Source organism: Salvelinus sp. IW2-2015, linkage group LG4q.2 (genome assembly GCF_002910315.2).
Source record: "Salvelinus sp. IW2-2015 linkage group LG4q.2, ASM291031v2, whole genome shotgun sequence".
Taxonomy (NCBI): Eukaryota; Metazoa; Chordata; class Actinopteri; order Salmoniformes; family Salmonidae; genus Salvelinus; species Salvelinus sp. IW2-2015.
The window spans coordinates 12,432,627-12,460,116 of record NC_036843.1 but is presented as its reverse complement, the minus strand read 5'-3'; the positions used below and the strand labels follow the sequence as shown (position 1 = coordinate 12,460,116).

At 42.8% G+C, this 27,490-nt stretch overlaps 1 protein-coding gene across 3 annotated transcripts in view; it reads left to right on the top strand.

The window, feature by feature from the left end:
* LOC111963331 (reticulon-1-A) overlaps nt 1–27,490 on the top strand; it is a 45,746-nt gene that overhangs the window by 4,687 nt on the left and 13,569 nt on the right. For 2 of the 3 annotated variants that reach the window (XM_023986692.3, XM_023986691.3), the window contains exons 2-3: nt 15,199–15,915; nt 16,156–16,839. In XM_023986692.3, coding sequence (XP_023842460.1) covers nt 15,199–15,915; nt 16,156–16,839 — 1,401 coding nt within the window. Of the gene's footprint in view, nt 1–15,198; nt 15,916–16,155; nt 16,840–20,370; nt 20,671–27,490 lie in introns of those variants that run through there. The other variant, XM_023986694.3, reaches the window with a different exon arrangement.

Genomic DNA, 27,490 nt, shown 5'->3' with positions numbered 1-27,490 from the left:
GAATATTGTATGTTTTGAAGTCTGTGTTTGATATTCTGAGATTTGTTTTAAGGCAATAGGACTGTTCCACTGTACACAGTGAAAGACACATTTTACTCTCTGAAGATGAAAGGTATTAGGTTAATAGTACACATTCCCTTTACATGTCTCCTATCCAGACAAGCACACCAATCATTGTTCACTAGCCACATTTTGACACAGTGACTCAGGGGTTGCTAGTCCCTCCTCTTCTGCATCTCAGCATAAAGCATGAGACAGGGTGTCTACTGTCTGGGACTTTTCCATAGTTAGGAGAGAGGAAGCACTTACAGGCTGACTACATTGCTCGTGCGCGAGCATTGCAAAATAAATGTAGAAATCTATATTATTCAATTATTGCACCCACACTGCTCGCGCGCGCCAACGAGCGTCTGCATTGCCAAGGGCTAAAATAGAAGTCAGTTCTATTTCTGACGCAGATCGCGCTGCAAGTCCTGCCTCTCCCATCTCCTCATTGGTTTATAGAAGCAGGTACCCATGTGCCATCTCCTCATTGGTTATACCCACGTGGGTGATTGAAAGACGAATGAAGTCAGTGGCGGTAATGCACCTAATTTATGAAAGTTGCCAATCGCAATATAAAGTCCAGAGAAGAAAAAGCTTAGAAGGAGGAGAGATGACTAGAAACGATTCGGTTGACCGTTTTATGTGTGGATTAATTGTCGGAGTAGAGGACCTTGTGCATTTCAGGTAAAATAACAACTCACTGTTTATATCCCAGGACAAATTAGCTAGCAACAGCAAGATAGCTAAAAAGGACTAATTAGCTAGCAAGTGCAAGCTAGCTAGCTAAATTGCCATAATGTTTAATGCTTTTCGACCTGTACCCAAATTAATATAATTGGTGCAGTTTGTTTTGATATTTTAACCTGCGTGTCGTGATCGCGTTTGGTGTGAGGGGACAAAATACATTTATGCACGATTGCGCACGCGCGCAGCTGGTTTGGGTTCCATGTTAGGTCTACAGTACATGTTCATCAACCAGGGAGATCTCTGCTCATATTCCCAGAGATCCAGAAGTCCTGCGATGTTGCTGGGAGGAAGGATGATGAAGATGCAAGAAACTGTGCTGCTAGTGTCTCTGTCTGTGCTGCCTCATAAAAAGACTTGGGCCCCTCTGCCTGTCCTGTTTCTTGCCAGACTGCCTTCCAATCTCATTCGTCTTCTTCAGCTTCCAGGGCCAATTAGCTAATGCTGAGGGAAGGACACAGATAAAGCAACGAATGAGAGGTTCATGAAACTTCCACTCCCGGGACAACACAGAATGTCAGCTGTCGTGAACTGTGGACCTAATTAGATTCTTCTCCAAATATTTTTCTATCCCCCCACAGACAACGATGTGCTGTCTTTGAATCGAGTCTAATGCTTTCTCAAACCTTCTCACTGTCAGTGTGCATGGTTCTCCCCAGGATTTTTTAAGAAGTTGGTGCTGCTGAGTACGGCAAGTTTATGTTTATTTTTGTTATTTTTTTACACCTGTAACTGCCATTTCCTGCAATCTAGAGCAATAATATGACAACAAAAACATAGTGGCACAGCCAGTCCACATGGTGGCTTTATAAAAAAAAGATGTACAGAGATAGATGTGCCATGATTGTGTTTGAATTGCTCAATAGCACTAGGCTTCTCACAACACTCAACTCTCTGTCCACATTGGTTGGTAGTTGGATGCAGAGGGATGTTGGCAGTCAGTGGACTCCAACCACTGTCCTCAGCATTTTGTCCAAATTTAATAGACTGGGGACAAAAAAAGACACTAATTTGTGCATGTTGTCCTACGTGTCCTTTGTGTGTGTGTCCTTGAGTGCATGGTGTGTGTCTTGGCTATAAATGAAAGTGAAGTGAGACAATAAAATAGTTAATTGACAACTGGGCTACAAAGCTGGCAGCTTGTAGACACTCAGTCTGGATCTTCAAATAATCTATCCTCACCATTCCACTCAGGCAAGGACTTCGCCAGGATCGATAAATGACAGGTGGCACTGTCAACCAAAGCTTCCATTGAGTTCACAACTTGAATACAATAGGGCTTCTTGTGTGTAGGCTGACTGTTTTTATAGATTTTTCTCATCCCAATTTTCTGCCTGTCCAGCCATAATGGCCGTTTAAGAAGATGGTGGATAAACAGAATATTTTTACAGTTATTGTATGCCATGGATCAATCTTAATGCCCTGATATCAATAGTTAATTTGCAATTATATACCCTGACTTCCCTCTCAGCTGCCTACCTATTGACCTCCTTCTGTATTAATACCCCCGTTGTCACTTTTGAGCAACTTCTATTTGCTGTGTTTGTGAAACCTCTTGCTTACTTACTTCCCTCAATTCAACGCCTCTGTTTCTTTCTTCCCCTTTCTCATTGTCACCCTCTTATCTGCCTGAGGTTTCCGTTTGAAGAACCCTAATGTAAGGCCCCTCTCGCCCTCTGTTTGTCTGGTTTGCTGGAGAGGACTCTTGAAAAGAGATACCGCACTGGTTGAACATGGAAAAACAGTAACACGTATACTGTTCAGTGTTTATCCAGGTTCGCATACAGTATAAACCCTGGCTGTACAGTGTAAGCCTACATTCACTTTTCAGTTACTTTCATTCAACAAGTCGCCATTCTAGTAATTATAGCATTGTACAGTAAAGTTGAACAACAGTGTGTGTAAAACACAATAAGTTCATTTGAAAGTCAATACAAGTAGAGGAAGAGGCATGATGGCGGTTTATTAAAGGCCTTCCTGCTCCAGAGCGATGCTGATGCAGCACAGCATCTCCTATGCCCCCCTCAGGGCCAGAAGGCTGCATGGAGGTGGGAGTGGAGAGGTTTAGGGAGTGAGGCTCCTGGGAGCTTGAGGGGAACTGACAGTTCTGTATGCAACTGCAAGACATTAGGAAAACAAACCAAGACTCGACATGACTCTTTGATTTCAAATCCCCTCGATATATGTTTTGATTGTTGTTATTTTAGAAATATCATATTAGCGCAGCCAAACACAATAGAGAAAGATCATCAACATTGAAGACCACTATCATTATCCTGAGATCAATGGCAGAGTCTTGTGGAATGAATGCATTGGGCCACGGCCGCCTACATGCAGTTCATCGAACCTCTGCTTCCAAGCCTATACAGTACATGTAATAGTCAATACTTTAGATGTCATCTGTTATCACGTTTTTGTCTCCAGCCACATAATGAGAGAAGCCTAGCGTAGCAGCTATTGCCAGGGTGCATTAGGCGAATAGCTGCGTTGCCTGTGTGTAGGGGCCATTTCCATCTAAAAGGAGCCATGACCACCAACAAGTGAAGTTCATAGGAGCATATCAAATGAAAGCTAACAATAAACATTTTTGAAATGAAAGTATGTATAGATTTTTCTAACATTTTCTATCCTAAAAATGTGGAAATGTGGAATAAGTACAGACTTTGATTTCTGGTCAAATAGCAAACGTCTTAAACATCAAAACACAATTAAAGACTGAATTAAAGACCCCTGCCAACTAATATCAACACTTATATTTATTTTTGGATAAATGATTTGACTTCTGTAAGTTTAAGAAACATTACCTTGTGCATTGTAATTCCGTTACCAAAAACCCACATATCTTTAAGATATGTTGTAATTTCTCTCCCATATTAGATTAGAAGTTTATGAGTAGAGAGGATAATGAAAGTTCACAGAAGTATCAAGTAAAGGTAGACCTATCAATTAGTTAGTGTTTACTAATACCAAGTTTGTTTATGAAGTCTTAAGTGATTAAAACCCATAATTCTGTTACCAAATTGGTAACGGAATTACTGCAATTTTTTTTTTCTTCTGTCATGTGTGCTCCCTCTCCGGCCTCTAGGTCACCAGGCTGATCGTTATGGCGCACACCTGTCATCATCGATATGCGCTTTATGACACTCATCTGGACTCCATCACCTGCCCTATATATGTCACTCCCTTTGGTTCTGTCACGCTGGTATGAATGATTCAGGAGACAGACGCAGGAATGCGTAATAGTTTTAAAAAATAATTGATAAGGGAATTTATGTGTTTAAAGATAATGATTTAATAATTCCACCCTGAAACCGAACTATTAGTGATTATAGTTTATGTAGCATGTATAAGGAATAATTAAAGTATTAAACGTAAGTCCAACTAGGTTCAGAAGAGACCTGTGAGGGAGAGAAATGTGTGTGTATGTGTGTGCCTAAGAAAATACCGAGAACAATTAAACAGTGTTTGACCCGACCTGGCTAGAACTCTGAGAAACTTATGATAGGACAGGGAGTACTTCTCAAGGTTTCCCTAATCTCGGGGGAATGGAACTGTCGGCTATCTACTGTTTGTGTGGAAGTATGTGCGTAAGTAAGGAGCAAGTTATAAAATGGATGTCTTTGTATAATGGACTTCAGAGTGCTCTCGTGAATAAACATTTTCACTATTGTAAGCTGGGACCCTGTCTGTTTAAATTCAACCATAGTCTTACAAACTCTGGGTTGCAGACTGAGTAGATTCATTTAAGTTTATGAACATTGATAACGAAATTCTCATAACAATAATACCCCAAATTCCGGCGTGCCGTGTAAAGGCACGGGGACGAAGACCAAACAAACACGTATACAACACACAGGGTTGAAACCCAAACAAAAGATCGAGGAGTACCTCGAATAAATAACACACGCACACGATGATTAACACACGGGACGAGACCCGTAATCATCTGCGCAATCCACAATTGTACGAAAGCCCAAAACACACAGCACAGGTACTCACATGCACCAACGGACATTGTAACAATAATGGACCCCACCATGGTGAACAAAGGGCACATGCATACAAATACAATCAGTGGGAATAGGGGTCAGGTGTGCGCAATGAAAGTTCCAGAGGGATCCGTGACAGGTTCCTTCCCCAGGCGTCATTTTTTCTGTTTCATTTTCATGTCTGTGCTGTTAGTGTTTCTTGTTTTGTTTATTAAAACACTCACTCCCTGAACTTGCTTCCCGACCCTTAGAGCACATCGTTACACTTTCTGTCATCTGGTGGTCAAAAGCAAGACTGTGAAAACAGTCTGGATATCCTCTGACACTCCCTCTCTCTCTCTCTGCCGCTGTCTCTCACTCTTCTCTCTCGCTACAGTTAACGCCACCTCTCCGGGCTCTTATTGACACCTACCACCTACCCTCTTTCCATTTACTGTAACAACCATCCTTTGGCCAGACCAAATCGGAACCAATCGTAGATGTAGATGTTTCACAAGTTTGAACACTACAGTAGAGCACACTAAAGTAGAGTACAGTATAATGTACTGAACTCTACTTTACTGGCTGTACTGTGTTCTACTGTGCTGTACTGTGTGATGTCCAAACTTATGAAATATAGACGTCTATGATTGTTTCAGATTTGGTCTGGTCCGGACCAACCAAATGTGGTCTTGTTTGGGGGCGTAGCTCATTACAATAATAGCCAGTGTGTAGAATAATACCCAAATATGTAGGATATTGCATATTTCTACCATTCTTTACCTATCATCAGGAAAATAATGATATTCATATCATATTATGCATTTCTATATAGTACAGATCTGGGACTTGTGCATAGAGTTATATGGTTTATGAGGCATATGTTTGGCATACATACATTTTCATGTGACAAATCGAGTCAAAGCGTATTTCCGTTAACGTGGAATTACCCCTTCACAAAGCATCCACCAGAAATGATTTCTTTAAATGTGTTATCCACTCAGAAGCATGATTATGTTATGTGGCAAATTCTGAAATGAGAATTCCCTTGCTGTCACATCTGATCTGAATGAGCTTGGTCTTGTGGGGGTTTTTCAATGTCTGACTGTCTGGGTGCTGCTGCTGCGCCACAATGTCCACTGCTGCTGTATGCTGATGTGGCTCAGTAGACAGCTTCCCTGTCTGTCTGAGCAGACTCGTATTGCCACTGCTGCCTGATGTCTGTCTGCTGAACACTCAGCCCATCTATTCTCATCATTCTGCATCTTAGACGCCTCTGCGGGTTGTAAGCAAGTAACTGCTCAGCGCTACGTCACTGTCAGACTCTAGAGCAGACAGCAGTGTGGAGAGAGAATATGGGGGGGTGCGTGTTACCCACTGCCATGAATCAACGGGACTTCTGCAACCAGTTCCAGAGGTCACCTCTGTTCACAGTATGTTGTCTTTATGAGTCCCGAGTCCTGTCCAATTCTGTCCAATGGTAGATTATGCTGCTGGTGTTGTCAGGGGGATAGCAGAATGGGCCTACAGGGGGGAAAGGAGAGCCATAAGAGGATTATACATTAGGAGCCTGACTGGCTGTCAGTATGGCTTCATGAACCCTATTGAACTCTAGAAACCACAGCAACAGCTGTTCCCATCTGCTTTAGGAACAGCCTGATAATGCTCAGACACTTCATGTGCTGCCTTGTCTACTCTATTTAACAGAATATTACCTACTGCAGTGTGTCAAAGGGCTGCCATGCTGCTCTGCTTAGGAACTCACCATGTTTTTTCATCTAGTGTTTTGTCTCGTGTCTCTGCATCATTGGTTTAGCCTAGTGTTCATGACATTGTGTTTTGTATGATGTATTGTTAAGGACATTGTAGACATTTTCTAATGCCATGAGGAGAGGGAGCAGGACCAGCAGGCACAACAAAACAGGGGGAAGGAAGGCGGCCATTCAAGGAAAGATGGGGAGGAAGGTTGCAAAGGGTCGGAAACTTTGCAGTAAATTTCCTGAATTTTTCTGGAAGTTAAGCCTGGGAATTTGGGGAATTTTGCTTAAATTCATCAAAAAAGTTAGCTTATAACAGTGAATCTTTTTTTGTGGGATACATATAAGGCAATTCTAGGTCTTGTAGCATATTTTGGTTAACTATCCCCAATTCAATGGCATTGCAACCCTCTGCATGCACAGTGCATTCTTCCATCACATGAGCAGTGCACTCTTCCATCACTGATTCTCAAGATCTTGCACACTAATGAGATGCTATTGAGCCCACACTACTACACTGTCTGAGCCAAGGACTACATGCTTTCTGGTAAGTTTTGATTACAGTACTGGGTGGGGTGAATATATTTTATATGACGTACATGATTATTTGTCAACTAGTAAATAGTAGCCTACAGAAAAGTGTGTTTAAATCATTTCTAACTTGTTAACAATTTCTGCTAGTTAATTTTTGCTACCATGTGGGTTTTAGCTTGCTTGAGCCTGCTAACTGAGGAGTATTAATTCACCTATTTCCATACATGTTACATTTAAAAAAAATGTATCTTACAAAGGAGTTGTTTAATCAAACTGCTTAACTATTTATCTGTACATGGAATTTTATTTTATTTTTTGACAAAAAAAATTCTAATCTTTACAGGAAAATGCCACGAGCACTATTTGATGTGTGGAGACATTTCACTGCAGCTAATGTAGAAGGAAAAACAGTGTACGTTTGCAAATACTGTGCCAAATCATATGTGAAGAATGCAACAAAGATGCAGAATCATCTGGCCAAGTGCATAAAGTTCCCTCAGCGCTCACAACAAGCAACCTCTGACAAAAGTCCCTCTACTTCTATTCAAGGTGGAAATTATGAATCAGACACCTTATCGATAGCAACAGCTCATGGTCCTCCTGGAATCAGATTTTTTTTGGGCTCTGAACTGATTCCCCTCTGATGCTCACAGGCAATGTAAGCATAAGAGCACCTCCTCCCAGCTGCCCACTGCACTGAGTCTAGGAAACACTGTCACCACGATAGATCTACGATAATCGAGAATTTCAATAAGCATTTTTCTACAGCTGGCCATGCTTTCCACCTGGCTATCCCTACCCCGGTCAACAGCTCAACAGCTCTGCACCCCCCACAGCCACTTGCCCAAGTTTCCCCCATTTCTCCTTCACCCAAATCCTGATGTTCTGAGAGAGCTGCAAAATCTGGATCCCTACAAATCAGCTGGGCTAGACAATCTGGACCCTCTCTTTCTAAAATTATCTGCCGCAATTGTTTCAACCCCTATTACTAGCCTGTTCAACCTCTCTTTCGTATCGTTGGAGATCCCTAAAGATTGGAAAGCTGTCGCGGTCATCCCCCTCTTCAAAGGGGGAGAAACTCTAGACCTAAACTGTTACAGACCTATATCTATCCTACCCTGTCTTTCTAAAGTCTTCGAAAGCCAAGTTAACAAACAGGTCACCGACCATTTCGAATCCCACCGTACCTTCTCCGCTATGCAATCTGGTTTCAGAGCTGGTCATGGGTGCAACTCAGCCACGCTCAAGGTCCTAAACGATATCATAACTGCCATCGATAAGAGACAATACTGTGCAGCTGTATTCATCAACCTGGCCAAGGCTTTCGTGTCTTTCAATCACCTCATTCTTATCGGCAGACTCAACAGCCTTGGTTTCTCAAATGACTGCCTCGCCTGGTTCACCAACTACTTCTCTGATAGAGTTCAGTGTGTCAAATCGGAGGGCCTGTTGTCCGGACCTCTGGCAGTCTCTATGGGGGTACCACAGGGTTCAATACTCAGGCCGACTCTTTTCTCTGTATGCATCAATGATGTCGCTCTTGCTGCTGGTGATTCTCTGATCCACCTTTACGCAGACGACACCATTCTGTATACATCTGGCCCTTCATCGGACACTGTGTTAACTAACCTCCAGACGAGCTTCAATGCCATACAACACTCCTTCCGTGGCCTCCAACTGCTCTTAAACGCTAGTAAAACGAAATGCATGCTCTTCAACCGATCGCTGCCCGCATCCGCCCACCCGTCTAGCATCGCTACTCTGGACAGTTCTGACTTAGAATATGTGGACAACTACAAATACCTAGGTGTCTGGTTAGACTGTAAACTCTCCTTCCAGACTCACATTAAGCATCTCCAATCCAAATGATATCTAGAATCGGCTTCCTATTTCACAACAAAGCATCCTTCACTCATGCTGCCAAACATACCCTCGTAAAACTGACTATCCTACCGATCCTTGACTTCGGCGATGTCATTTATAAAATAACCTCCAACACTCTACTCAGAAAATTAGATGTAGTCTATTACAGTGCCATCCGTTTTGTCACCAATGCCACATATACTACCCACCACTGCGACCTGTACACTTTCGTTGGCTGACCCTCGCTTCGTATTCGTCGCCAAACCCACTGGCTCCAGGTCATCTATAAGTCTGCTTGGTAAAGCCCCACCTTATCTCAGCTCACTGGTCACCATAGCAGCACCTACCCGTAGCACGCGCTCCAGCAGGTATATTTCACTGGTCATCCCCAAAGCCAACTCCTCCTTTGGCCGCCTTTCCTTCCAGTTCTCTGCTGCCAATGACTGGAACGAATTGCAAAAGTCACTGAAGCTGGAGTCTTATATCTCCCCCACTAACTTTAAGCATCAGCTGTCAGAGCAGCTTACCGATCATTGCACCTGTACATAGCCCATCTGTAAATAGCCCACCCAACTACCTCATTCCCATATTGTTATTTATGTTTTGCTTCTTTGCACCCCAGTATCTTTACTTGCACATTCATCTTCTGCACATATATCACTCCGGTGTTTAATTGCTAAATTGTAGATATTTCGCCACTATGGCCTATTTATTGCCTTACCTCCCTAATCTTACTACATTTGCACACACTGTATATATACTTTTCTATTGTGTTATTGACTGTACGTTTGCTTATCCCATGTGTAACTCTGTGTTGTTTGTGTCGCACTGCTTTGCTTTATCTTGGCCAGGTCGCATTTGTAAATGAGAACTTGTTCTCAACTGGCCAACCTGGTTAAATAAAGGTAAAATAAAAATAAATAAAAAATGTGTATTGGAAGAGATTTCTGAATGTTCTTCGCCCAGCGTACACCCCTCCAACCAGACATGCTTTATCTACTAATTTGCTGGATGCGGAGTTCAACAGAGTTCAAGTAAAGGTCAAGCAAATCATAGAGAAAGTAGACTGTATTGCAATCATCTCTGATGGGTGGTCGAATGTTCGTGGGCAAGGAATAATTAACTACATCATCTTAACCCCTCAACCAGTATTCTACAAGAGCACAGACACAAGGGACAACAGACACACCGGTCTCTACATTGCAGATGAGCTGAAGGCAGTCATCAATGACCTTGGACCACAGAAAGTATTTGCACTGGTGACAGACAAAGCTGCGAACATGAAGGCTGCTTGGTCTAAAGTGGAGGAGTCCTACCCTCACATCACACCCATTGGCTGTGCTGCTCATGCATTGAATCTGCTCCTCAAAGACATCATGGCAATGAAAACAATGAACACACTCTACAAGAGAGCCAAGGAAATGGTTAGGTATGTGAATGGTCATCAAGTAATAGCAGCAATCTACCTCACCAAGTGAGAAGAATAAGAGCACCACATTGAAGCTGCCCAACAACACCCTTTGGGGTGGTGTTGTCGTCATGTTTGACAGTCTCCTGGAGGGGAAGGAGTCTCTCCAAGAAATGGCCGTGTCACAGTCTGCCAATATGGAAAGCCCCATCAAGGGGATCCTCCTGGATGATGCATTTTGGGAGAGCGTGGTAAGCAGCCCGAAACTCCTAAAACCTATAGCAGTAGCCATTGCACGAATTGAGGGAGACAATGCCATCCTGTCTGATGTTCAGACTCTGCTTGCAGATGTAAGAGAAGAAATCCGTACTGCCCTGCCCACTTCACTGTTGCTCCAAGCAGAGGAAACTGCAGTTCTGAAATTCATCAAAAAGCGTGAAGACTTCTGCCTGAAGCCCATACACGCCGCAGCGTACATGTTGGACCCCAAGTATGCATCCTGTCTGGTGCAGAGATCAACAAGGCCTATGGTGTCATCACTACCGTGTCTCGCCACCTTGGCCTGGATGAAGGCAAGGTTCTTGGCAGTCTGGCGGAGTACACTTCCAAGCAAGGGCTTTGGGATGGAGATGCAAAATGGCAGTCGTGCCAACATATCTCATCAGCCACCTGGTGGAAGGGACTTTGTGGATCTCAGGCTCTTTCTCCGGTTGCCTCCCTCATCCTCCAAATCCCACCAACATCAGCCGACTCAGAGCGCAACTGGTCCTTATTTGGGAACACACACCAAAGCACGCAACAGGCTGACCAATACAGGGGTTGGAAAATTGGTGAGCCTGACAACGAGCCATCCTCAACAAGGTTGGAAAGTGACAGTGAAGATGAGGCCTCAGAGTCTGATGTTCAAGAGGTGGACATTGTGGAGGTCCAGGGAGAAGACATGGAAGCCTGAGAGGAAGACAACCAAAGCTTTAGTTTCTGGACTATTATTTTACAAATGTATGTTGAAAACGTTTTTGGGAGATGCGATGGATCATTTAATATTCCCTTTCTTTTGTTGTTCAGTGAAATCATTCCATGTGAAGACTCAAGTAATTTAATTAAAGTTCAATTCGTAACTAAATAGTTGTTTTTATTTATTTTGGAAGGATTTAATCATTTGCAATTATGTCTACTTATTATATGGTAAAAGGTTTATCTTTCTGGCTCCATATGATATGGTAAATATATCCAATGCAAAACACATCGACATTTAAGTATTAATAATAATTTGCATATATTCCCGTTAATTTCCATATATTCCAGTTTATTCCCACAGAAGTTTCCACCTCTGAATATTCTCCAAAATGTGTAACCCTAATGGGGAGGGACGGGACATCCTGACCCGTAGGGTATTCAGCCTACATCCTCTGGGGGAGCCTGAAGGTTCCTATGTAAATCCCCGATCCCTCCCCCACCTCCTCATCCTCACCTACCCCAGCAGCTGGATCCAGCCTATTTATAGAGGTACTGCTGCCCAGTGAGAGGTAAAGAGTGGAGAGCAGCTCTGGGGAGCGAGGGGAGGCGCTCACAGCACAGTTAGCGGGGGAGTAAACTAGGCTTTGCACACATTCCAGCAATGGGCCCCACTGTCTGTGCAAGCTGTGTGGGGCAATGCCACGGTAACGTCATTGCGCTTTGACTCAGTTTTTTTCACTTTAAAATGTGTGCCAAACTAAAACCATTGATTTAAAAGTTTAACGAATCATACATAGGGTCTACTTTTCACAATTGCCACTGAAAAATGTACTAAAACTAATTTAATGGAAGAATGTAAACTTTGGTAATGTAATTACAGTAAAATCTCCCTCAGGTTATTATGCAAACATGTTTTCCAAAAACTGTTAAATATCTGCTACCAATTAAGATTCAAAGATGTCTGCAGAAAGAATGGGGTATCAGCTGTGGCATGGCACCTAGAGTTTGAAAAAATCTATTTTGATTATGGAACTACAGTAAGTAAAGTGGATTCACACCAGGTCACGGAATTACATCATGGGTCCCTGATCTGTACTACAGAGATGCATAATTATGGATAGGAATGTCATTCTTATGTTTCACAAGTTTGGACAGCGCAGCACAGTAGAGTACAGTGCAGTACAAAACAGCATAGCAGAGTAGAGTTTGGTAGAGTACAGTACAATATACTGTATTCTACCCACTGTACTGTGCTATTCATACTTATGAAACATACTGTACGTCTATGATTGGTTCAAATTGGGTCCAGTCGGGTCGGTCTGTGGAACAGGGAAACTGACAAAATTTCAACTACTTTTCAACGTCCATGGATGTCCGGTGTCGGTCGGTTCTTATGGGTAGTAAGAGCTGGGAGAGGTGACATTAACTGGAGAGGGAGAGCGAGAGCGAGAGAGAGGGAAGGGTTGTCCAGACCCTCTTGGTTTGACCAGCAGACAACAAAGACAAGGAATAGTTATGAGCTGAACATAACCATATGCCAGAAGGGAGGACAGTAGCAGGTGACCCAATTCAGTTTCAGTAATTCCGTTACCAATTTGGTAATGGAATTACAAGTTTTAATCTCTTAATAATTCATAAACAAAATGTATATAATCAGTAAAATCACTGTAATTGGTAGGTCTATCATTACTTGTTACTTCTGTGGACTTGTATCATCCTCCCTCATGAGGGAGAGAAATTAAATACTCTCTTAAAGATATGTGAGTTTTTGGCAGTGGTGTAAAGTACTTATGTAAAAATTCTTTAAATTACTACTTCTGTAGTTTTTTGGAGGAAAATGTACTTCACTTTACTATTTATATTTTGGACAACTTCCTAATCCAACATCACATTCCTAATTAAAAAATAATGTACTTTTTACTCCATACATTTCCCTGACACCCAAAAGTACTAGTTACATTTTGAATACTGATGCTTCATTTGTAAATGATGTCTGAGTGTTGGAATGTGCCCCTGCCTATCCGTAATTTTTTTTATTTATAAAATGATGCCGTCTGATTTGCTTAATATAAGGAATTTTAAATGATTTTTAATTTTACTTTTGATACTTAAGTAAATTTAGGTAATTCAATTTACTTTTGATACTTAAGTAGATGTTAAACCAAATACTTTTAGACTTCCACTCAAGTAGTATTTTTCACTCAAGTAGTATTTTCAGTTTTACTTGAGTCATTTTCTATTAAGGTATCTTTACTTTTACTCAAGTATGACAATTGGGTACGGAATTACAAGGTACAAGGCAATATTTCATAAACTTACAGAAGGTAAACAATTTCTCCAAAACAAAATGAGTCTATATTAGTTGGCACTTGGCAGGGGTCTTTTTGTCAGCATTCTTGTGTTTTGATGTATTCTGATGCCTTTTAAGTCCCCTTTTCCATCTGCTTATCTAGAAATCAGAGCCTTTACTGATGCCTAATTTTTAAGATTGAAAAAGGTTGAATAATGTATCTATTCCTTCATTTCCCAAAAATATAGACTCTTATCTTTCATTTGACATGCAATTTGATGTGTTATTATGAACTTCACATGTTGGTGCTCATGGGTAATTTTCGATGGAAATGCCCTGTGCAATAACTTTGCACAGAAATGTTGGCTGGCTCCACTGTAAATATTTTCTACTGAGGTCACTGAAACCAAATATTTATTTTCACATTAAAAGCTTTGGATTTTTGCCGGTAGACGACACATGGAGGGTAACAAAAGATGACTCTTTCGTAATTTCTGTTGTTGGGATGCCTTTGCATTTTGCAATGCTCTCATACTGTGGTAGCCTTCATGCCGTACTGGACAGGCCGTACCGTAGGTGGAAAGTCACACAGAAAATGATAGGGTACAGTAGTATGTGTGTGTGCCTCAGTGACAATCGGCCATCTTGTCAGAGGAGATTTATGAATACAAACGAGAGATGGGAATGGAAGGAGGAAGGAAGGAAGGCCCAGAAAATTGTCAAAGACTCCAGTCACCCAAGTCATAGACTGTTCTCTCTGCTACCGCAAGGCAAGGGGTACCGGAGCGCCAAGTCTAGGTCCAAAAGGCTCCTTAACAACTTCTACCCCCAAGCCATAAGACTGCTGAACAATTAATCAAATGGCCACCCGGACTATTTACATTGACACCCCCGTTCCCCCTTTGTTTTTACACTGCTGCTACTCGCTGTTTATTATCAATGCATAGTCACTTTAACCCTACCTACATGTAAAATTACCTTGACTAACCTGTACCCCCGCACATTGACTCGATACCAGTACCCCCTGTATACAGCCTCGTTATTGTTAATTTATTGTGTTACTTTTTTTTTTTTTTCTTGAACTGCATTGTTGGTAAGCATTTCACGGTAAAGTCTACACCTGTTGTATTCAGTGCATGTGACAAATACAATTTTAGTTGATTTGAATATAGAACCCATCCCCCGTACCTCAGTGAGGATTTATAGCTGACGGGATGAGTTTTGGGGTTTGAACAATCCCCCTTTGTATGGCTCAGAGCACAAGTGCCCTCTGTTAGTGCTGCATCACTGATCTGCACCGCCATCAGATCTCCCAGCTGATTCCCATACTCTCCCTACGATCCCACACATCTCCACTATCAGGCCTGGAGTACACATATGTAACCTAATCCTGTTATTATTTTCAATTCAACATTGCAACTTGATTGGAACGTGTTTTGAAGAATTTCAGCTCTAACGCAGCATTGTCATATTTGCCCCAGTTCACTTTTGACTGAAATATATCAATGACATGTTATGTTGCCTGTGATGCTATCTTCTGCCTATTTCATCTATCCACTTTTCCATATGTTTAAGTTTGCCTTATCCAATTGAGATCTGTGATTAAATCCACTGTCCATCCTCTCCTTCTAGGTGACGCCTTGTCTGACCTTTTCCGGAAGCCCATGAGTGATGATGGTGACCTGTACACCTCGCTCCTGTCCAATCAGAGCCATCCCTCAGGCCAGGATGCATCTTACCTGTCTGATGATCTGAAGCTCTCCTCTGGCCCCTCCTCCCAGGACACCTTCGACTCCTACAGCATCTTTGGTTCCTCCAACACCAAGACGATCACTGACCTGGTTGATGAGATGCCCAAGTCCCTGCTGGAGGGCTCCGAGTCGAAGACCGAGGCCTACAACTACATGGATATCAGCCATGGTGATGATGTCCACAACCAGCACCAGAGCCAGGGGCCCCTGCATAACCTAGTAAACACTGGGCTGTCTAGCTTGGACTCCCTGGGAGGCTACATGGATAAGAGCCCTGCAGAACTTGAGGAGGAGGAAGAGGAAGAGAACCTGGGCCCGGCGCTTGACTCGCACTCCTTCCCTTACGTAGAGGAGCCTTCTGAGGATGAGGAGCTGTCTGACTACCGCTCCTACCGTAACCTGGGCACCCCTCAGACCGCTAGCCCTGTGAAGATCACCCTGACCGAGTCCCACCCCCCTGCTTCTGCCAAACCCACCCCCCCGCAGGCCAATGTGTCTGACAACATCCTCAGCCTGGGGCTGCAGGGCGTTCCCATGGTTACACTCTCTGAGCCAGAGGACGACAGCCCCAACTCCTCCCCCAATGCATCCCCAACAGGTAGCTATCACCCACACTCTCCTACTGTGTTCTAGTGAGTTAGAGAGTTCACCATCAACATGGTCAATGGTCTTGGACTATGGTTTAGCTATGATTTGAAATACAGTATTTCAAGTTTGGTAAAATTTTTAAAGGTTTTAAGGTTTACAAATAAAAGGACAAAAACATTTTAAAGATTAATTCAGTGTTTCTTATTAATGCTCTAATTCCCTGACTTTCTCTCTCTCTCTCTCTGTGCAGAGAAAGAATCTCCGTCCCAAGAACTGTTCAAGGCTGTCCCCAGCAGCAAGCCAACCCCAGGCTCCACCAAGACCAGGGAGCAGGATGGCAGTAGTGCAGAGTCGGGGGACTCTGAGATAGAGCTGGTCTCTGAGGATCCTCCCCTGCAGAGCCTCCCCAGCACCAAGTCCAGTAACAACCCCAACAACCCCTTTGAGCAGCCTCCCAGCAGCAAGGGAGGTTTCAGCCAGACTGGCAACCCCTTCGACAATCCCCCCAGCGCTAAGGGGCCCATATCCTACAGCATCCTGAGGGAGGAGAGGGAGGCTGAACTGGACAGTGAGCTCTTCATCGAGTCTGCCAATGAGGAGAGCCCCAAGAGAGAGGGGTCCGGCCCCAAACAGGGGGTCAACACCCCTTCACCTCTGATCCCCACCGCTGCTCCCCCCGCCCGCCCTGCCCCAGAGGTGGTTCCAGCCGAGCCTGTCACGAGCTCCATGATGAAATCATCCAATGACAAGAGCAAGAGCCCCATGAAGATGGAAGAAGATTTCCCCACCAAGCCCAAGCCCCCCACGGCTGCCGTGCCCCCGGAGGTGAGGTCTGAGAGGCCCCTCCTGGATGACAAGCACATCACTGAGGGGAAGGGAGACCTGACCAAACCTGCTACGCCAGTCTTTATGGAGGGCTTTGACAAACAGAAAGGTAAGTCCTGTAATTCATCAACTTGTCCTCATCTGTTGATACAGAATTTTATATGGTATTCTGTAGCCTATTTAATTTGGAATAGTGCTGCCCATTAACTCTTATAGCCTGCATTCCAACATACAATCTGTGGTGATTAACCTACCTAACTACACTATTATCCCTCCTTGAAGCCGTGTTATCTTTATATCTTTCCTTGTTGCAGTTGTGTTGCCTTTGCATTATATATCATCACAACATTCCAGAAATGTCTCTACCATCTTATGGAACAGGTAGTACGGTATCTGTCGGTGCATTTGTTTGTCAGTGGAGAATCCAGTGGCTGTGTGGTTTGCCGTTTTTTAACACTAGTAACTGCATGTCTTTTACCAGGCTGTTGCTATGACAATGGAATCCCTCTAAAACAGTAGGTTGTTCATGCACTGTTTTTACTGCCCTGAGTGTGTGATGCATCAGAAGAGATAGCATGGAAGGTCAGAGTGTTGTTATCTCGGCTGTGTTGACAAGGTTGGAAATAAAAAGGGTTGCTATGAGACGGCTAGTTCCGTTCTCTCTGTGCTGTGGTGGGTGTGAGCATCTTGGATTTTGAGCTGCTGCATGATTTCAAGATCTGCTTCCCTCTGGTGGTAGGCTATAGTTACAAAACATGTCTGAGGCCAGCATTTTTATGATGACAATCAACAGAGGCTGAGCCTCTACATCATTAAAGATATCAACTAATCCCTCACTCTCATTGGATATGTATAGAATTGTTTTGAAACAGCCCTGACTCTCTCACTCCCACATCCCAAACAGGCCATTTGTCTCCTAACTCATTCAGACAGACATCATCACAGATCACGCCAGAGACCACTTTGCACCACATTGAGCCAGAGAGTTCTCTGTGAGTAAAGCCGGACATTTTGTGTTGGCACTTAGTTGTCTTTCTTCTGTTTGCTTCTTTTTCATCCTCGTTGTAAATAGTGGGTTTATGTAATCCTGTGATGTCAAATCTGGGGCGCACACACATCAATTTACGCTTAGGAGGATTAATTTGATGTGCAGATAGATGCAGTGACAAAAATATCACAGTTCACTTATTATCTTATGGTTCCTTAGCTGTCACAGCACAATATCCACCTATAGTATGTAACTGACATTCCTTATTCAAATGGGGAGAATAAAGAGAAATGAAAATATCTGATGTGCTTGAGGAAAAGTCGAAGCCCCTCCCCTCTCCTGGTGTTTACAAACAGACAACCACAGAAGAAGGTTCTCGAATCTCTAAAAGCAGGTCAACCAATTTGATGAAGTTGATATTCCTCCACCACTAGGTGGTGCAGGGCACCATAGACTATACCAGAGGTCCGTGTGTAAGCTGGAGAGTGAAGACAAGCAGAGCAGACATTATGTACCACGGCCTGTGCAGCTCCGCAGAAGTTGCCATGGCAACACCGTCCAAGGGGGCGCACAGCACAGACTCATATATTTTGTGCCCATTGTCTGTTGCCGTGGTAGAGAGCTTTCTCAAGGCTGCAGCTAGCAGAAAGTGTGAGGGGGATGTCGACAAGGCTGTCTGTGCACAGACTGTACCAATGTCACTGAAATAGAGGGGTCAATGTTAACATTCAAAATCCTGATGATATAGTTATTCTCTATCCAAGCACACAGACACTGTATAGACGTGGTACTGTCTGTGTTGCACTCAGCTCCTTACACGCCTACATGCATCACTGTGGCAATTCCATGCCATCGTAGCCCGAAAATATTTTTGGTATCTCAGATTGTTCTGGCAATTCTCACATAGTAGAATTGGGAGGAAGAATGTTTGACATGGTTTGTACATTTGTATCACAATTTATTTATTTTTTAATCATGATGAAAGTGTCAATTTTGGGCCCTTTTTAGACCTGTACATGAACCATACATGATACAACATCTTGGTGTACTTATACTCCTTATAGTGTTGTCTCAAATTTCAGTTTCACATTCAAAAAATATTATGTTGTTTGTAGCAATATACTCTTCAAACACGTCAAATTTCCAGAGTGGGCTCTCTGGTCATTTTAATGATATGACCCGTTTTATACATAGAAATTGACATTATAGGTAATTAATTGCCATTGCCCCAACTGTAGACCAGGTGTTGTTAGAGCTGCAATCTGACTTTGTTGCCTTACAAAAATCCCTGGTTGGTTTAAAAAGTGTACTTAATGTGGGCAAGACCAAATATGTTGTTTACGTGGTATTGAGATGTGGGATGTATAAGAGATGTTATGATTGATTTTATGAGTTATTATAGGCCTCTGTGATCTAAGTTTTCATGAAGTCACAGCCCTCCTCTACGATTACTCATTCAGCAAATCACCCATTGAATTCCATTTCCCATTCACTGTGTTGGTGGTGCTCATACAATGTACAATGTAGCAGAGAGCCCACTCTGGAAATGTGATGTACTTGTGATGTACTTGTAGAGTATATCGTTCCAAACAATGTCTTAAAATTAACAAAATCAGAAAGGGTACTTTTCAGATATTCATATTCATATTTTTATTGTTGAATAAATGAATGTGAAAAATTATATTTCAGAATCAAGACATACTCCATATTTTAGATCACACTATAAGGCGTATAATGACATCAAGATGTTGTCTGTATCATGTACGGTTCACAGATCATAGGGCCTTACAGGAGGCATGTATAGGTCTAAAAAGGACCTAAAATTGCCACTCAAAAATGGTTTGTGACACAAATGTAAAAAGCATGTCAAACATCCTTCCTCCTAATGAAGTTTATTTGTGAGAATTGCCAGAACAATCTGAGATATCCTAAATATTTTCAGCCTTCGCTGTCATGGAAACACCCTAGAGCTTTGTCAGGTCATTTGCATTGCTAATGCGTCCTGGTGGGACCTAAAGCACAAACTGAACCACAGCCTTAAAGCAGTAAACCTTTGAGGGCTATTACTGTAGGCTACAGTGTGTATATTTATTCATTATTAAAAAGACAAGCACTTAAGCTGCTCAATAATTAGTGAGACATATTGAAAATAACTACGGTATGTGTCATATTGACCGCAAGCTTAAACATTCTTTTGTACAAAGCGTAGAAACAAAGGGCAGAGGAGTTGACTATTTGCTAGATTATTTCTTAGCTACGCTAGGTCCCTTCCCCAGCAGTAGCCTATAGAGTCCTCAGTCTTAACACAAAACCTTTTACCCACAGTCTCAATGCTGTGAAGGATGACGTCAGATTTGTTTCAATTGTCATTTCAATCTAGCCACAAAAATGGAAGCATGAGGGGTGGGCTAGGAAATATGACAGTGCACCTGCCTGCTTCCGACTGAGCTTTATCAAAGGGCATGTTGGTTAACTCTTTCACTACCAATCCCCCAGCCCACCACCTAGTCTGCTCTGAGAATCAGGATAAGCATGAGGACTTTTATTGTGAAGGGATGCCTACCCCCCCCCCCGCACTAAATCATTATATGGATGATTTGCTGCGCAGTAGCGACTGTGGTGTGGCGTTTACATTTCGAYCMCACMCCCCCCCCCCCCCTCTCCTCCTCCTGTTCTCGCTAACACTGCTCCACAGCATCATTCTGTTTTTTCCGCGAGCCAGCAGTACCTTGGAAACCTTGACTCCCTCCCTCTCGTCTCCGCATCTCATCATTCCAACTATTCGTGCCTTTGTGAGATGAGTGAGTGAATCAGTGGCACAAGAAGAGGAAGAGCTAGAAGAAAACGGAGAAGACTAAGAGAAAGGAAAATCAGGGAGATTGATCATCAGCATGCAGGCCACTGCAGACGGTACCAAGAAGGAGTGCTCCTGGAGCAGCTGGAAAGGCCAGGGTACTGATGTGTTTGCTGTGTTTATTGTGTAAATCAAATCACATTTTATTGGTCACATACACACGGTTAGCAGATGTTATTGCAAGTGTAGCGAAATGCTTGTGCTTCTAGCTCCGACAGTGCAGCAATATCTAACAAGTAATATCTAACAGTTTCACAACATATACCCAAAATACACGTAAATCTAAGTAAGGAATGGATTATCTGTCTCTGTGTCTGTGTGTTAGGAGTGTGTGTATCTAGGCTGTGAGTGGTGATCTGATTTGTGTGTATGTATGTGGTGCACATGTAGCCTATTTATGCTGCGAGTGCAAAGCTCTAGTTGTGTGTGTGTGAAAGGGGGATGTTGCATGTATGGTTGTGGTGGTATCCAAGGTGTGTGTTAGTCGGGGCCTGGGTGATCAGGCTTAGCTGTTTACCCCCCCCCCCCCCTCTCTGTCTCACAGCAGACACGCCCTGATCACGCTCTCTGTCTGCCGTGTGAGACAAAGGGGAAAAAGAGGGTGGGTGGGTGTGAGACGTCGCTGATTATGATGATGAATGTATACATACATGCTGTGAGACGTCTGTTGTGTTTCTGTGTTCAGTGTCTGTGTGTGTTATATGTTTTGTGTGTGTGTGTGTTAAGGTGAAACTCTGTTGGACCAAGGTGTGTCATTGTTATCGCCCTCCCAGTGTGACGCTCTGTGGGGGAGCTGTTTTCATGCCGGAGACTTTGAGCTATTTTTGTGTGCGAGGCTGTCGGAGCATCCGGATGGCACTGACGGACTGTCTCCATGGCAACCAGGCCACACCTATCCTAATTACATCAGTCTCATCCATCGGCTGCCAGGGCACCTTGCAGCGACTGGGAAAGAAAGGCACAGCCTCCGTCTGCCTTTTTCTCCATCATGGTGTGCATTAGTATTGCCTGACGAGGAGAGAAAATGGTGTCCCTTCCTCCTCCTTGCCTTTCCAACTGGCTGTCATTTTCTATTGCAGCCATGCTTATTGTAGGAGAGAGATGGGGTTGATTGGTCTGCCTTTCCCTTACCTGTGAATGAAACTGAGTGATTTTAAGATTTAAAATGGAGAATAGAATAGAATCTCCAAATTAAAATGCAAGACTAATATAAAATATACCGGGAAGGAGCCACACGGGCCTATGTGGATACTTTATTTTCATTGAACAATAACCAGTTCCTTTCATTCAGTCACTGAGAGTGGTGAGCATAATAGCTTGTATTCTCTGAGCTTTCACTATAGACGGGTTGGTTGTTTAGCAACAAAAGCGACACGTGCGCAACTATGGTGCACAACAGACTAGTTTGGCTTAGCTTGTTGATAACATACATCATTTCTCAAATACATTGTTACAGTTGTTGGTTAGCTAGCGAATCTTAGCCATATTAGCATTGACAATGATACACCTTGGTCCAACATAGAGTTTCACCTTAACACACACACACAAAACACACACAGATAAATTATCAAATTGACCAGTTGGATGTTCTTTAGTTTGAATAAGCTGTTGAAGCAAAGACACAGGTTTGGATACATGTTTGATCATGCTGGCTTGGGGCATGGTTTGAGCCAGTGTCGAGGACTTTAGTGGTCTAACCGGGTCAGGCTCAAACTGGTTCACTCTGCCTCTACCTAAAAATGTAGAACATAATCTGACTACAAATCTGAAGAGTGAGGAATATTGCATCAGCGTGTTGAGTATCAGAAGCAGAAATCATCCAGGCCTGTATCAGTGATCAGGGTTTGGCTGTGTGCCACGGTACCTACTGTACGTTTTGGTTCAACATCATGTGTTCATGCTGGCTGGGTAGGACAGTAATCCCCAGCGTCTCTACAAACCAGAGAGCTTGACAGAACCTCACCCATGACTCACTCTGTGAAATAGGCTATAGGCCTATACCAATTGTTTACTGTGCAGTACCAATGTGAAAGCAAAGCCTGCTATCTAGCGCTAAGCCTAATAAAAGGGAATTAGATGCTGAACAAATTATTAATGGGACTTGCAAACGTCTCATTCTAAATCTCTGCCATACTTCTGACTTATTGGCTAGTTATTATGAGCACTCCATCCCTCCTACACCGTTTAAGATAGAAACGTCATTCAAACTTTAAAACGTACAGACCGGTCTGGAATAGTGTGCTTAAATACTTTTGATATATTTTATACTTTTTAACCTATTAAGCTTTTTGTAATTTTTTCCCCATATCTTCACTTAAATGTAACTTTTTTCAACATTCTAAAGCATTCCCCATTGTTAGACAGTCACATGACTTCCAACATTTCATTCACTGTAAACAATGCAATTTTTGACACAAATCAGCTACTTTGACCACTTTCCCAACAACTTAGGCAAAAAGTTAGATATGAAATCTTCCTCTGCTTGTCTGCTATTCAAATCTGAAATCAGAACAGAAATATATTTTACCAATCAAACGGTGGAGCTGTTTTAGTAACCGCGTCAACAGTAAGCTATAGGGTTCGGTGACGTCAACCTTTGTCCTATAGTGATTATGTACCCATAATTCATCATCACGATATATACTGAACAAAAATATAAATGCATCATGTGTTGGTCCCATGTTTCATGAGCTGAAATAAAATATCCCAGAGATGTTCCATACGCACAAAAAGCTTATTTCTCTAAAATGTTGTGCAGGCTGTGTAAGGGCTATTTGACCAAGAAGGAGAGTGCTGCATCCGATGACCTGGCCTCCACAATCACCTGACATCAACCCAATTAAGATGGTTTGGGATGAGTTGGACCGCAGTGAAGGAAAAGCAGCTAACAAGTGCTCAGCATATGTGGGAACTCCTTTAAGACTGTTGGTAGAGAATTCCAGGTGACTACCTCATGAAGCTGGTTGAGAGAATTGCAAGAGTGTGCAAAGCTGTCATCAAGGCAAATGGTAGCTACTTTGAAGAATATAAAATATTTTGATTTGTTTAACCCTTTTTTGGTTACTACATGATTCCATATGTGTTATTTCATAGTTTTGATGTCTTTACTACTATTCTACAATGTAGAAAATTGTAAAAAATAAAGAAAAACCCTGGAATTAGTAGGTGTGTCCAAACTTTTGACTGGTACTGTACACTAAACAAAAATATAAATGCATCATGTGTTGGTCTCATGTTTAATGAGCTGAAATAAAAGATCCCATAAATGTTCCATATGCACAAAAAGCTTATTTCTCTAAAATGTTGTGCCACTAATTTGTTTACCTCCTTGTTAGTGAGCATTTCTCCTTTGCCCAGATAATCCATCCACCTGACAGGTGTGGCATATCAAGAAGCTGATTAAACAGCATGATCATTACACAGATGATGTGTAAAAGGCCACTCTAAAGTGTGCAGTTTTGTCACGTAACACAATGCTACAGATGTTTCAAGTTTTGAGGGAACGTGCAATTGGCATACTCACTGCAGGAATGTCTACCAGAGCTGTTGCCAGAGAATTTAATGTTAATTTCTCTACCATAAACCGTCATGTATATCACATACAACGTCATTTTATAGAATTTGGTCGTACAACCACAGACCACGCCAGCCCAGGACATCCACATATGGCTTCTTCACCTGTAAGATCATCTGAGACCAGCCACCCGGACAGCTGATGAAACTGTGGGTTTATACAACTGAAGAATTTCTGCACAAACTGTAAGAAACCATCTCAGGGAAGCTCATCTGTATGCTCGTTGTTCTCACCAGGGTCTTGGCCTGACTGCAGTTCGGCGTTGTAACCGACTTCACTAGGCAAATGCTCACCTTCGATGGCCACTGGCATGCTGGAGAAGTTTGCTCTTCACTGATTAATCCCGGTTTCAACTGTACCGGGCAGATGGCAGACAGCATGTATGGCGTTGTGTGGGTGAGCGGTTTGCTGATGTCAACGTTGTGAACAGAGTGCCCCATGGTGGCGATGGGGTTATGGTATGGGCAGGCATAAGCTACGAACAACGAACACAACTGTGTTTTATCAATGGCAATTTGAATGCACAGCGATACCGTGACAAGATCCAGAGGCCCATTGTCGTGCCATTCATCCGCCACAGTCACCTCGTGTTTCAGCATGATAATGCACGGCCCCATGTTGCAAGGATCTCTACACAATTCCTGGAAGCTGAAAATGTCCCAGTTCTTCAATGGCCTGCATACTCACAAGACATGTCACCCATTGAGCATATTTGGGATACTCTGGATCGACATGTACAACAGCGTTTTCCAGTTCCCACCAGTATCCATCAATTTCGCACAGCCATTGAAGAGGAGTGGGACAACATGCCACAATCAACAGCCTGATCAACTCTATGCAAATGAGATGTGTCGTGCTGCATGAGGCAAATGATAGTCACTGGTTTTCTGATCCACGCCCCTACCTTTTTTAAGGTTTCTGTGACCAACAGATGCATATCTGTAATCCCAGGCATGTGAAATCCATAAATTAGGGCCTAATGAATTTATTTATTTATTAACTGTAACTCAGTAAAACTTTTTGAAATTGTTGCATGTTGTGTTTATATTTTTGTTCAGTGTATATCACATACGATGGTATTGACCCCTATTGGCCAACCAATAAAAAATAAAGAATACTTGACTAAACCGTTGGGCTATAGGACGAAATCGAATGTTACAACTGTACGAATCATAACGACAGATAATGTTGTTGAAACCTGGGCCGAGGCTAAGTGCAAATCTTTTATAATATTCCTTTCTGGTGGAGGAGTTCAGCATGGAACAGGTGTGTGTCGCACACATGTCGGAGCGGTGACAGTCTGATAAGGAACGTCCCGACACCAGATAGTTGACATATCAAAACGAACTCTGAACCAATTATATTAATTTGGGAACAGGTCGATAAGCAAACATTTATGGAAATTTAGCTAGCTAGCTTGCTGTTGCTAGCTAATTTGTCCTGGGATATAAACATTGAGTTGTTATTTTACCTGAAATGGAGGTCAAGGTTGTAATATTCATATGTGTAAACATACTGAATTATAATTGGATGCATTTTACCGGAAATGGAGGTCAAGGTTGTAATATTCATATGTGTAAACATACTGAATTATAATTGGATGCATTTTACCGCCATATCATACTGTGCTATGATTGGTTAAGACCACCCAAATGGTTAGGTCATGGTCAGTTTGATCCTGGTTGGCGATACGTGAACATGCCAGTTATAGCTAGCTAATAAAGAGCTACATTAAGAAATATCCTGTAGTACTGCATGTTATTATTTTGTACAAAGTGTGCAAAACAAGACATGGTGTCAGAGTTAAAGGTCTTACAATATGGATTTTTCTGGAGTTCCTTCACCTCGAATGGACTGGGAGTCTACAAACTTACCCGATGCATGGCGTAAGTTCAAACAGCATGTGGAGCTAATGTTCACGGGTCCTCTGAAGGACAGAGGAGAAGAGGGAAAATGCAGCTACTTGCTCCTCTGGATCAGTGAAAAAGGAAGAGATATTTACAACACATGGACACTTACCGAGGCTGAATCAAAGGTACTGAAAACATACTACGATCGTTTTGAAGCATACGTTGTGCCGAAGACCAATACGATTTTCGCTAGGTACAAATTCCATGAGAAAGTACAGGGAGCTAGCGAGTCTTTTGAACAGTTTGTGACAGAGCTGCGTCTGCTTGTGAAAGACTGATTATGCAAACAAGGATGAGATGGTCAGGGACCGTATTGTATTTGGAATACACTCACCGCGAGTGAGAGAGAAACTTTTGAATGTTGGGTCTGAGGTAACGCTGGACAAAGCTATCGACATAGCCAGATCTCACGAGCTAGCACAGGCTCAGATGAAAACCATTTCGCGCGGGAGCACGAGCGCATCACGTGAACAAGCAGTGCACGCAGTCAGGCAGACATCAAAGCACACCTCCGGTGCACAGAGAGCGCGTTTTAGAACAGAGAGAGACATAACTCCAAAACAGAGCGACGCAGACTCAAAACCAGCTAAAGGCAAACAGTGTACTAAATGTGGAAAATGGAATCACTTTGCAAAAGTGTGCAGAGCTTACCGTGGAAAAACAGTACACACAGTGAAATGTCAATCAAAGAGTCAAAAGCTGATGAACTGTTTATTGATTCAGTGACACAGAAAAGTCAAACATCAGAGACAGAGCAAGCCTTTGCTGACATTGAGATAGGAACACAAGGCACAGAGCTAAAGTTCAAACTAGACACTGGTGCACAAGTAAACATTATTCCTCTGAATAAGTACCACAGCTTGACATCTGAATGCGAGCTACAGCCCACCACGTGCAGACTGACTGGTTATGGTGGTGAACAGCTCCCAGTAAAAGGCACATGCACTTTCAAATGCAAATACAAGGAAAGTGACATGATGTTGGACTTTTATGTTGTTGACACTAGAGCACCTGCAGTGCTAGGTCTTAAAGCATGTTTAGACATGGACCTCATCAAGCTAGTTTTATCAGTGACAGCACCAGTAGAGACAGACAATGTACTGGAGGAGTTTGCTGATGTTTTTACAGGAATAGGATTATTCCCAGGAGAATGTACCATTCACCTTGACCCAGACGCAATCCCTGTGGTCTACCCACCGAGAAAGATTCCCCTTGCTCTCTGTGCCCGTCTGAAGAAAGAGTTGGAGAGCATGGAGCAATCTGACATAGTCACCAAGGTTACAGAACCRACTGACTGGGTAAAYGCGTTAGTGGTGGTGGAGAAACCACGCACAGGCAAGCTCCGAGTATGTCTCGACCCAAGAGACTTGAACAAGGCTATCAAACGCCCCCATTATCCTTTACCGACGATAGATGGCATCACACACAAGCTAG